The 12,778-nt window shown below is 47.4% G+C and overlaps 1 protein-coding gene across 1 annotated transcript in view; it reads right to left on the reverse strand.

Moving 5' to 3' along the window:
• Nucleotides 1-2,878: 2,878 nt before the first annotated feature.
• Nucleotides 2,879-12,778, reverse strand: part of ankrd12 (ankyrin repeat domain 12) — a 34,313-nt gene continuing 24,413 nt past the window's right edge. The window contains 11 exon segments of the mRNA XM_084547326.1: nt 2,879-3,139; nt 4,422-4,517; nt 4,617-4,760; nt 4,878-4,976; nt 5,091-9,466; nt 10,092-10,176; nt 10,178-10,240; nt 10,665-10,807; nt 10,917-11,120; nt 11,517-11,657; nt 12,122-12,193. Coding sequence (XP_084403452.1) covers nt 2,954-3,139; nt 4,422-4,517; nt 4,617-4,760; nt 4,878-4,976; nt 5,091-9,466; nt 10,092-10,176; nt 10,178-10,240; nt 10,665-10,807; nt 10,917-11,120; nt 11,517-11,657; nt 12,122-12,193 — 5,609 coding nt within the window. The 3' untranslated portion in view covers nt 2,879-2,953.

Here is a 12,778-nt window from a genome sequence, read left to right on the forward strand (position 1 = left end):
AAAACGTGGGTCGAGCAAAGATGAGTCCGTTTAAAGACCAACGCGAGGAAACCGATTTAAGTTTTAATCGTGGATTTGTTGTGATCGTTCTTGGTCAAAGAACCAATAAAAAAACTTTAGTCCCTGCACAAGCTGAAGCCAAATATCTGCAGGATACAGCAGTTTGTGTCAGTGATGGTTTGAAAATAAAGTCAAATAAAAATACTAGATTGAAAGTTTTCCTGAAGAATATAGTTGATGGATCAAAAGAGCCCAAATTAATCATTATTTTACAGATGATGCAGTAATGTGTTGGCAGCATTTAACACTGTTCAGCTAAAAACAAAGTGTTTTAGGTCAGGCCCCTAATTTGCATAATGAGGATGAAAAGCATGAAGAAATGTTAAAAAGAAAAAAATACATATATATTTATAGATAGATATATAAAAGTGGCAAAATGAATAGAGATGAATTTAGAATAATATTGCAGAAATAAATAATTTAACACATTTTATATCCAAGCAATAAATTAAATGAGAAAGTGAATAAATGTGCAAATTAAGATTAAAACAAATTAAAGCCTACATTATTTTTATATGCTATTTTTAATGAATTTATTGGATTTTTCTTTATCAGTCATTCATTATTTTTTATTATTGTCATTGGCACTGACTCTATTTGTCTTGTCACTTGTCTTTTACCAATGAGGGCAGCCATCACATATTATACATTATATACAAGTGTTTTAATATATACAGTATATCATCAAGTCAGTTAAACAACAGGTGCACTAGAGGGGCAACAATAACAACGACCCCTGAAACGGGAACAGTTTTAAGAATAAGAAGAATAAGAAGAATAAGAATAACCTTTATTAGTCCTGCAATGGGGAAATTGCAGGTGGAGGTTTGCAGGTTTTACAGATGGAGGCCACTGACTTTTATTTTCTTTCTCTTCTTTTCTACGTCATTACTACCTAATGAAAAAATTAGGTTTACATTCTTCTAGGGTCGGTGTCACTACTGGTAGCATGAGGCGGTATATGGACCCTGCAGAGGGTCCACAGGACAGTCCAGATCCTCCAGGATGGCACGTCAACACGAGCCACTGCCAGGTTTACAGCGTCTCCCAGGATGGTCTCAAGGAGGAGATTCAGTCCATATCAGTGTAGATATCCACTGTGCTTTAATATTTTTTAAGCAGTGTTTATGAGTGACCACCTTCAACGGAGTAGTAGAACTATAGGAAACTCTGACATGATAGCAGGATCTTTGTAACACTGTTGGTCAGAAACGTTTGAAATGTATAAAACTGATTTAAAGCAGCAGAGGAGCAGTAAATTAAAAACAATCTATACTTTTATGTACAAATGAAAAGTCATGAACACAAACTGCTAATGCATGCGTGTTTTGTAGAGCTGTTGAAATAACAAAAAGCCTTTCTCTAAAACTGTGTGAGGTCAAAAAACGATAAATCTAAGGTTTCTTACCCAAAATTCCTTTTAGCTAGTTGATGTTTTGAAGCAGTTACAATACAAGAAAACATTTATCCATGTTCTGATATCTGTACCATAAAGATGTGATTTAAGCCAATTTCAGTATCAGTTTACCTCCAGAAGAGTCACACTGATGATTTAGATTTAGATTAATCTCAGAGCTGCCAACAGTGACACCTAGTGGCCGGAGTTAAAAATGCAGGAGGACTCATCACACAAACCCCCAAAAAAGTTTAATTTCACAACAAATAAAATTTATTCAATTATATATTACAAATATGTACAAGTCATGTAACAAGTAAATATTAAAATAGACGTTTTTTTAGAACTATCGTTCAAAAGGCATTATGTTGAAAAAATAGGATTTGTTGTGATCTCACATTGAAACTGTAAAAGTATGTTTGTTTGCTTTTTCTTCTTTTCTTTTTTTTTCTCCTTGGAAGCCACAACAGACTTTAATGTGCGCAAGACACGATGGACAACACACGAGGAGTGAGGCGGCAAAGAGGACGTAACACAATGGAGCAAGAAAAAGGAAAAAAACAAAAATAAAATAAAAAATATATATGAAAAAAAAAAAAGCTGGAACACTTCGGTAAACCTCACAATAAAGTCCACAGTACAGCTTTTTAGGAAAGAAGTACAAACAACGCAACGCATGCACAGCATTTAATTGCCAAAAAGTCCAAAAAACACCAGCTGTGGCGTGGAGCTCCAGATGAGGAGGGAAGAAAAAACGGTAAAAAACGAAAGAACACAACAGAAAGCCAACACATGCCAACGACAACAAGAACATCACGGACGCGGAGGACAGTCGATATAAAAAAAAAAGAAAAAAAAAAAGAGAACAACTTTGGTCCATTAAAACATCAGACGGAACAAGTTTACAATCAAAATATCTATTATTTTTTGTTTTTACAGGTTTAAAACAATAATTACATGGCTATTTACAAATGCACAATTTTTGTTTATGTATAAAATAAGTTAAAAAAATTAAGAGCACAGTCTGTACACAATGTATGAACACTCACTTTGAAAACAATTGATATCGTTCAGTTGTGTGACCCTGCTTGGTGAGCAGGAGCAGCAGCAGCAGCGGCCGGTCGTCCGTCCGTCCGTCCACCCGTCCGTCCGTCGTCCTTGCTTCTTGCTGCGCCACCCGGCCCGACGTTTGGTCTCTGCTCTGGGCCTCGTCTGCGGCCTGGACCCTCAGTCCACCGTCCCCGTGGAGGGCGGCCTTATTCTGGACTGTAAGAGCTCTGGAGTTAAATCGTGTCTTTTCTAAGTGCTCTTCTGTATCACCGCCACATTCTAAGTGCTTCACATTTTTTTGCCAACCCTCCTCCCAACCCCAGCCTCCTCGCTCCCCCCCCCCCACCCCCCGTTTCCTCGAATGTGCGGGGCCGCCGCTCGCCTCTGTGGCTTTTTTTTTTCTTTTTTCGTTGCCTCCGCTGTGGCAAAGCGCGTCTGTCCTACAGCTCATATCGGGGTGAGGTCGAAGTCGTCGTTGACCTCCACGAGCGGGATGTAGAACTCGGGGATCTCGAAGATGCTGGTGGACTTGTAGGTGGCCGGGTCCAGCTCCTGCAGTTTGAGGTGCCACTCCAGGCGCTGCACGGCGTTCAGGGCCGCCGCCTCGTGCTGCTGCCTCATCAGGAGACACGTCTGCGGGGGGAAGAGAATAAAAGGTCATTACTGTCTCCAACCAGCTGTTCTCATTTAAACCATGAATCACTCTTTCCAGCTGGCGGAGGAAAGAGCACAAAGAAAGACACAACGTACCGAATAAACAAAAAGGAAACACGAGCTTTCCTCCGATCCGTGTTGCAGACACCTCTTCCTAATCTAATTTATGCACATAGGAAGCAGTGTGGGAACCACGAAATATAAACGTTAAAGTGCATTTAACGTCCAACATCTTAATGGAAGTTAATAAAATATACATTTAAGCCATTAACTGCGGCTCTATGACGTTGGTAAGCATTTCACAGAAGAGGATTTATGAGTCTGGTAGAAATCAGCTGCTCTACAGACGAGTTAAATTCAGTCCATCTGCAGGAAAACACACAACTTCACTGCACTAGTCATTGTCTGGTTTTATAAGTATTAAGTTTTATTGCTTGCATCCGTAAATGTCCAACTCTGGATCTGGATAAGCCCCTTCTACACGTCAGGAGAAACCACAACAGACCGGACTACGCTGCCTGAGCCAAGCGACGTCACACGAACTCAAAACAACAGCGTCGACGGAAGCGTCTCTCGCTTCTGGAGCGATTGTTCTCTCCCGGTAATGAAAGCATGAAACGTACTTGAGTTTCGATGGGGTATTGTGTCGAGATGCTGACGTACCTCGGTGGGAACTGGCCTCGCGTTCAACAGCTACAGTCAAATTACTTTAAGGTCAAGCTGACAGACGCACGACTGATTCAGGCCAATTCAAATAAAGCTTCCTCTTGTATGTGAATAGTGTTCCATGTACACGCTATACACCGATCAGCCACAACATTAAAGCCACTGACAGGAGAAGTGAATAACATTTTAGACCTGGCATTCATTCGTGTGGATGTTACTTAGATATGTAGCACCCACCTAGACCAGACCAGGCACCCCCACCCCATAGCAATGACACTCCTTGATGGCAGCAGCCAAAAACACAACTCAAAAAAACATAAACAACAGCAGAAGGTGTTGACCTGGCCTCCAAATTCACTAGAAACTGTTTAAGTATCTGTGGGATGATCCACAGAGGCCCCTCCCCTCAACCCATAGGACCCAAAGGCCCCCACATCCTGCTGCCAGACACCACAGGACACCCTCAGAAGGCCCATGTCCATTCTCTGATGAGTCACTTGGAGGCACAAGCGAGACCTACACAATATTAGGAAGGTGGTCATAATGTTATGATATCTATCGAAACAGTTGTTGATTTATATTTTCCGGGCCTCACCTTTAGTTTATCAAACTTGTCGTCGACATCCTGTAACCAGGACATGAACTGCCTGGCGTTGAATCTGTCTCTCACCGACGTTTTGCCGTCATCGTTCTGCAAACCAGATAAAAAAAATAAAAAATAATTAAACACTCTGATTCTCCTCAAATTCAAATAAATAAATAAACAAATGAATTGCTCCGTGCGACTTACCTGGACATCTTGCGGCATGTTGTACACCTCAGCGTCCAACAAAACCGTGCAGGCACTGAAAGGCAGAGTCTGATTGGCTAGTGTTCTCGCCGCCCGGTAATGGACTCGTAAGACTTCCTGCTCGTTTGAAACAATCAGCTTTTCCTGAGAAGAGAAAAGATCGATACGGTCTTTTATTAAAAACATCCTAGTCCTCATAAGCCTCTTACAAGAGCACAATTTCCAAATGACACAGATCTTGAAATGAACAAAGCTTCGTACCCTTTCAATGCTGTGTTGGAGTCGTAGCTTCATCCGAACGACCTCCTGTTGTTTGAACATCTCTTTCAGCTGCTCGGGTAAAGACGGAGGTGGAGTTATCTGTGCAAACACGGCAAGAAGGAGAAGGTTAGAAACACGTTTACAGATCATCGTAGTAGACTGTTCTTTTAAGAATTTGAATAATAATAATAAATAATAACGATGATGACTCACTGTTGGTATACAGAGTTTGCTGAGTGGGTTCCCGTCCAGGAGGTAGGATCCATTGAAGGTCACATATTCGTCGTAATACTGCGGCGGCTGAGGGGTGACGCTGCACAGCACTTTGCGCTTCTCCTCGATCTTCTTCCGGATGTGCAGGAACTCGTAGTAGGGGTTGGCCCTCTCCGTCTGGTAGGGCTGGATCTCCTCCAGCTTCACCGAGTCCACGATAGCTGCCAGAGACTGCTGGCCCCTCTCCTTCTCCTGCTGAGTCGCGGGGCACGGCTGGGAGGCCGACGGCAACTTCGGCATCTTCCTCTTGCGCGGGTGGGGCACGTGCACGTCCACCTCCTCGTCTCCGGAGCGAACCTTGAGCCTGGCGCCAGAGGAGTCGGACTCCCGGTCTCCAGACTGTGGGGAGGAACTCCCCGAGGCGGTGCTGCTGCTGCTGCCGCTGCTGCTGCCGCTGCTGCTGCCGCTGCAGTCGCTCTGAGACGATGTCGGCTGGACGGTGCTTTGACTCTGCTCGTCTGTAGCCGACACGTACTCTGGTTTCTCGTCGGCGGACGTCACGTCCATCTGCTCCGTGTGGGGCTCTGCTTTGGTTTCAGATTCTGTACTCAAGCTGCCTTCGTCGGATGAACCTGTGAGAGAGACGGCAGCACCACTGGTGCTCTCTGAGCTCTGCGGCACGTCGGTCATCTCTTCAGCTTTGTGTTCGGGGCTTGCAGAGGGCACGCCGTCCTTCTCCATCGGAGCGTCGACACATGCGGCGTCACCGTCGGGCCTGGAGTTCTTGGAGTCGTCGTAATCTACATCCATATCCTCCTGAAAACATCTGGACTCGTTAGGTTTGCCAACACCTGGCAGGGACTCCGCTGCGGTGGAGCTGGGAATGTGCGAGCTGGTGGACGGTTCAGGAGCTCCCACCCCTTCTGTCCTCAGGTTTTCTGAAGCCGTCTCCATATTCTCTTGTTCTGGTCGGTCATCGCTCTCCACGTGTTTGTCTGTCTGCTCAGAGTCCTGTGCGGTACATGGTTCTGTCTGCTGCTGGTTCTCGGCACCGGAGGGCAGGAGTGGTTCTCTCTGCTGCTCAGCGGCTGAAGAAACCGTAGATACCGATGGTTGCTCAGATTCTGCGTTACTGGATTCTGCCTGTGAGCTCTCATCGAGACTCTGGACGTCTTTCACAACAGGAGGATCAGAGATAGGAGGAGGTTTCTGATCGCTGCTGCTCTGCGAGAGACTGCACGGTGGAAGTGTCACGTTTATACTCGGAAGATCTTTGTTTAACAGCTGTGTCGCCGGGCATCCGGCAGCGCTCCCTTCCTTCTCCGTGACTGAATCCGCAACCGAATTTGAATATTGCTGACCGCCGAGGCTCTCCTCAGGTTCCACGGTTTCCTTTGTTCTCGCCTCTTCTCCCGCGGTCGTAGTCACGCCGGATTTTGGCAGATTTTCAACCACTTTACCATCAGTCGACGAGTTGGCATCCTCGTCCAGGATAGCCTTGAGGTAAGGAGATTCGTGTCTGCCAGACACCGGCGTCCGATTACTCTGCGGAACATCTGGAAGACTGTTGCAATCTTTATCGTGAACAGACGGCGACCTGGTGGCTTGAATGACGAGGGAAGACTGGAGGAATGCCGGCTGGGAGTCCGAGGCGTCCGGGTTCATGTCGGAGTCGTATTCAACGTTTTTGGGTGTTAACGTCGTGGCCTGACATGAATCCTCCGAGCTAGCGACAGAGACGAGAGACACGGACCTGGACATGAGGCCACAGCGCTCGGCCTCTGGTCGGGGTGACCTGGTCAGGCAGTTTTCCACGGCTGACATGACCTTTGCGCTGATAGACGGTAGACTCTTCCCGTCCAGAGACATTGTTCTGGGACTAGTGCCGTCCTTCAGGGGTTTATCTAATCTGTGGGCATCAGATCCCTCAGAGCTCTTTGAGCGAATCAGCTCCTTACTCAAGCACGGTTCAGATTTCGTTCTGTCTTTCGGCTTGGACTTCCCTGGATCTGCCAGGGGCCGCTGCTTCAGCCTTTCCCGCTCTTTCTGTTTGATTTTTTCCAGGTGTTTCCGATGCCACTGCTCGATCTCTTGGTCCTTGAGGCTGAGCATGCGCTCGAAGCTGGTCTGCATCAGGTCGTCGTTCACCAGCCGCTTTTCTTTTGGTTTGGCGTCCCGCGCCGCCGGAGGGGCTTTCGATTTGGCCTTGTCTGCGTCCGTCTCTTTGGCCTTGCCGAGCTTGGTCTGCTGAGAGCGGTCTTTGTGTCGGTCCTTATCTTTGTGTCGGTCCGGGTCTCTGTCGCGGTCTCGTCTGTCGCGATCCTTCTCCGGCGTCCTCACGACTTCCTCCTTTGATTTTGTAGATAAGGACTTGCTGTTCTCGGACAGATAGCCCTTCTTCTCCTCCAGAAGTAATTTCAGGTTGGAGCTGGAGGAAAGAGCGCCATCTTTTATCTTATCTCTCTTTTTCCTGTCGCAGTCCTTGTCTTTGGAGCGATCGGATTTACTGTGATCCGTGGTCTTCTCCAGAGGTTTTCCTTTCCTATCAGAGTTTGTGCGATCCTTTTCTCTGTGATCCCCGGCACCGTACTCCCTGTCCTGCCTCTCCCTATCGGACCGCTTTTCAAACTTATCTTTATTTTTCCTGCCGTCTTCGTGCTTTTTTGTTGTGGTCAAAGATTTGAGTTTTTCATTCTCTTTGTAGCTTTTATCTCCAGGCGAGAGAGAAGAAACGCCTGCCGTTCTCTCCTTCTCCTTCCAACGATCCACTGAGTTCTGCGGTTCGCCTTTGTCAGAGTGCTCGGTTTTAATCTTTTTCTCCTTGTCAAGATGCCTCCTCTCCATTTTTTCAGAATCCTTCTCCTTTCCAGGGAGCCTCTTGTCAGTTTTCTCGCGTGAACCCTTTTCAGAGGGCTCCAGCTGTTCTTGATCAGCTGTGATCCCACTTAGGGGCTTCTCTTCTGCCTCCTCTTTCACGCTGTTGCTCTGCAGCGACTCCTCAGGAATCCGCCCTGAGCCGTAGCCGTCCGCTCTCTCGTCACGCTCGCTCGGCTTTGAATCCTTTACCTTCTCCTCTTTCCGCTCCTTCTTCACAGCCTTGTCTTTCTCCCGCTCCTCCCGCTGCCTCTTCTCCTTGCTGCTCGAGTGTTTCTCCTTTGCGTTCCTCTCATCTTTGACGGGGGAGGATTCGGCGGGCTTCTGAAGAGAGCTGTTGTCTTCACCTTCCTTTTTCACTGGCAGAGGCTCGTCCGTCTCATCGCTCTTGAAAAAATTCTCTTTCCAGAACTCTCTGTCAAACTCCAAATTCCTGTGGCCGTCTTTCCTGGCCTCCTTCTGCCTGTGGCGGCTCCGCTCTGCCTCGTACTCCCTCCGGTGTTTGTCCTTCTCCTTGTGTTTGAGCTTATGCTTCTTCACCACTTTGCCGTCTAAATCCGTCTTCCGTAAGGCACCGTCACTGCTGTCCGTGACACTGTTTCCTATGCTGCTGTCTTTGTAGGGGCTCGAATGGCCGTCGTCTCCGTCCACGTCTTTCTGCTGATGTTTGCTCTTCTCCTTGTGCTTGCACCCCTTGGTGCTGGACCCTTCTGTGCAGTAGTCTGCGTCTGTGTAGTGGTTGTATTTGTCCACCGGACACGAGGCGTCGCTGATGGAAACGCACATCTTAGTATTTTCCTGTTTGAGTGGCGTCTGTTTGTCCGTCAGGCTGTGGTTCAGTTTAGGAGATTTGATAGATGACAAATGGAAGAGGTGGACGGAGGAGTCGTCTTTAGGACTGAAAGACATCTTGAAGGAGTCTTCCTCTCGACCCTTGTCCGTGCTCTCGGACACGGTTGCAAGAGACAGGACCAGGGTTTTGCTGTTCTCTTTCCCGTCCTCTTGGTTTTCCTTGTTTTTATTCTGGCTCTTGCTCTTCCTCTTAACTTTGCCCTTGTCCTTCTGCTCGGCGCTGTCCTTCCTCGACCTCGTGTCCGGCTTGAGGCTCTCCGAGCTCTGAGAGCAGGTGGGCGAGTTCCTTTTTTCCGAGAGGCTCTCCATTTCGTCGCTGGACGTGTCCGAGCTGCAGTGGACGCGGGCCGTTTTCTGCTTTTTGGACTTGGAGGAGGAATCCCCTTTGCCGCTCTGCTTTCCTGCCACATGATTCCTGTCCTTGTCCTCCTTCTCCCGCTGCCGCAGTTCCCTCCTGAGGATGTGTCTGTCGTTCAGGGCTTTGCTGAGGTCCTCCTCCTCTTCCTCGTCCTTGAACTCGTACTCGTCCAGGCCTGGCACGGACGACGACGCTTTCGTGGTCGGTTTGCCGTCCGAGTCCTTTTCAGTGTCGGAGTCTTCCATGTTGTCATCCACGCTGGATGGATTGACGGATGGTGGGTCTTCAGATTCTAAGGAGAGATAAACATGAGTATGAATATAAAACACAACACAATGAAAGGCAATGAAGAACATTCACTGTCATGCCAGAGAAGATGTCAAAAAGTCCATCTTTTCCATTTATAGTGGACATATACACAGATCAGGCATAACATTATGACCACTGACAGGAGAAGTAAATAACATTGACCATCTTGTGACAATTCAATGTTCTGCTGGGAAACTTTTGGACCTGGCATTCATTCATGTGGATGTTGAATGAATGCCAGGATGTCTAGACATGTAGCACCCACCTAGACCAGACCAGGCACCCCCACCACACAGACACTTGATGGCAGCATGATGCACCCTGACACAGGCAAACTGGCCTCCAAATTCACTACATCCCAAACTGATCAAGTATCTGTGGGATGATCCCCTCCACTCACAGGACCCAAAATGCCCCCCACTAACAACATCCTGTTGCCAGACACCACAGGACACCACAGGACACCCATGTCCATTCTCTGATGACTATTTTGTGGGCACAAGGGAGATCTACACAATATTAGGAAGGCGGTCGTAACGTTATGCCTGATGGGTGCATGACGTTATACTAAAGGGCGAGAGCCAAACACAGCAGCGTCGTCTGCGTACCTGAGGAGCTGTCGTCTGGGTCCGACAGCGCCACCTCTCCCTTTAACAGCTGCTCCAGCTCCTGAGAGTCGGCCACGTCGACCGGAGCGCTCCCCGCGCTTGTTGGCTTGGAAAGCGTTGCCTCCGTGACGAAGCAAGAGTTTCACAATCTACCGGAAATATAGCGAAGGAAATAAAGATGCATCGTGATTGTTAAATGTAAACATCAAAAAGCAACAGAACTCCAATAACGTTGTTTAACGTTGTGCTCATAACTGATCCTGTACTCTGTTAAAAAGGCTTTGGAGAATTTATATTTGGATCAATAAACAATTGTGAATGTAATAATGCACGAGCAATAGAAATAAAACATTCTCGAAGGTGATTTTGTTTAAAATATGTCTTGTGGTGTTTTATTTTGAATGAGAAGGTACTACCTGGACTTCACTGAACAGTCTGTACTCATCATTGATTATTACTGTAACTACAACTGACAGCTTCTGACATCCCAGACGTGTGCAGAGATCTAAATCTTCTAAGAGCAGTTTACTTTTTAAGACCTTGTTATCAACAAACATCAAGGTGAGCTCTTACATCTTTGTGCCCGCTGCTGGAAGCATCGTGTAGTGGCGTGTCGTCGTCCAGACCTTGCGTATTCACCTCTGCGCCTGCTGCTATTAAGACCTTGGCCACGTCGTAGTAACCAAGATTACAGGCTTCATGAAGCGGGGTCCAACCTGGAGAGGACAGCAAGCGATACAATTTCAAACCAGACATTTTCTCAAACACTACCGTTCGTAGTGTCATCTCACGGTGAAACGTTGCCTCTGAAATCATCTCGTGTACCTGCAAAGTCTTTGACATTGACGTCAGCCCCCAGACTAATGAGCTCTTTAACTTGCTTGGCATCTCCCCGGATGGCGGCCATGTGAAGGGGAGTCTCCCCTCGCTCGTTCCTCTTGTTGACCTTGTCCTTCTGCCGAGACGCTGCGCTGCTGGGGACTTTCTTCTGCACGGGGGTCGTTTGCGAGGGGTGACTGGGTGTAGAGTCTGGACACAGGCAGAGAGAGAGAGAGAGGGGAAAAAGAAAAAGAAATAAATCGATTCCTGAAGCGAAAGCCATAGCAGAGTGAGATAATTACTTCCCAAGATGAACAATGGACTAGACAGACGTGTCTGGTTTTACAGGGAATCTGTTTATATGCATGTTTCAGCTGGTATTTAATAAATCAATCTGGAAATCTTGCAAAGAACTAGTGAAGACTGATAACTGCAGGTGCAGCTACTCTGAGGCAACAGAACAGCATCACACACAAACAACAAAAAAAAACAGAAATATTTGAGACTATACTTGTTGAAATGCTCAGAGGCATGAGTCATCCTACAGCACATACAATCAGGGAGATACAGAGGATGTGATTAAACTAAGAGGGCAGGTACACAAACCTGGACTGTTGGCAGTCATCTGCATTAGGAGAGCCATCTGTTTGCGCTCCGACAGCGGATACCCAAACAAAAGGTTGGACGCCTGGGACTTCTTGCCCCCAGCCTCCCTTTTCACCTTCTTCTTGTCTGGTCCATCTTTATCTGCAACAGAACCGAGTAAAGATTATTTTTTTTTTGGGAGAAAAAAATCGAAGAAAACAACAATTTGATCGTCACAGTGACACGTTTTCCTCCTCCCCTTGTATCTGTTGAGCACGCAGAGAAACAGATGACAAGCATGAGGTTGGGAAGAATAAAAAAAATATATATATATAAAGGAGGACAAAAGAAAAGACAGCATTCTCGTAAAGCCAGCCAAGTGCAGACGGTTCTCCTCGGGCCCCCTCCCCTCCCCGTCTCCGTCGGTCGGTTGGTCGTTACTAAACACAGACATGCGTGAGCTGTAATAGAGGGGAGGATGCAAGGCGAAGGAAACACACACGAGTGCATGTGTGTATGTGTGTTTACAGCGGTAGTAGTAGTAGTAGCGCCAAAAAAAAAAAAAAGTGGGTGACGACGTGACTTGAAGAGGACACGGGGGCTGAGGATCGGGCTGCAGCGATTACCTGCATATATCCTGCAGGGAGGCACTAATCTCTCTCCCCAGGTCTCACTCGACTGGCCTGGGTCTGAGTCATCTACAGTGCAAAGCAGAGAGGACGGGGAGGGAGGGGAGGGGAGGGGGAGAGGAGGGAGGGAGGGGAGAGCAAGGAGGGAGGGGGGTGGAAGGGTGGGAAAGCACTGCATTAACGCTCTCTCTCTCTCTCTCTCTCGCTCACGTTCACACCCTCCTTTATTTCACATGTACTCAAACACAGACGGGCACAATCGCTCTCCAACGCACAGATTATGAGTCATGGCAACACGGGAGAGAAGATCTGAGATCTGAGGAGGTCAGCGGAGTCGTTACTTCTTCCTACGGGCTGCGCAACACAGGACCCGAGAGGCACTGGGAGGAGGGGAGGGGGGGGAGCCACCCTCCCCTCCGAGCTAGTTTAGCTTTACAACCTGCGCAACGTAAATTAAACTTAGTGATTGATGGAAATTTGAGGGCTCTCATCTGTTAGAAGGAGGCAGGACCACACAGCGAAAACCATCAAGTTGAGGGGGGTTCAATCTGCAAGGACCTCGAGTAGTCTTCTATTTATTCAAACCGTGCCCGTACGATGCTCTAACCTGTTTTTAAGTCTCCAGTCCGACGTAAACATACGGTTAAACGTTCA

This window comes from Chelon labrosus (assembly GCF_963514085.1).
Source record: "Chelon labrosus genome assembly, chromosome: 6".
In the NCBI taxonomy this organism is placed as follows: domain Eukaryota; kingdom Metazoa; phylum Chordata; class Actinopteri; order Mugiliformes; family Mugilidae; genus Chelon; species Chelon labrosus.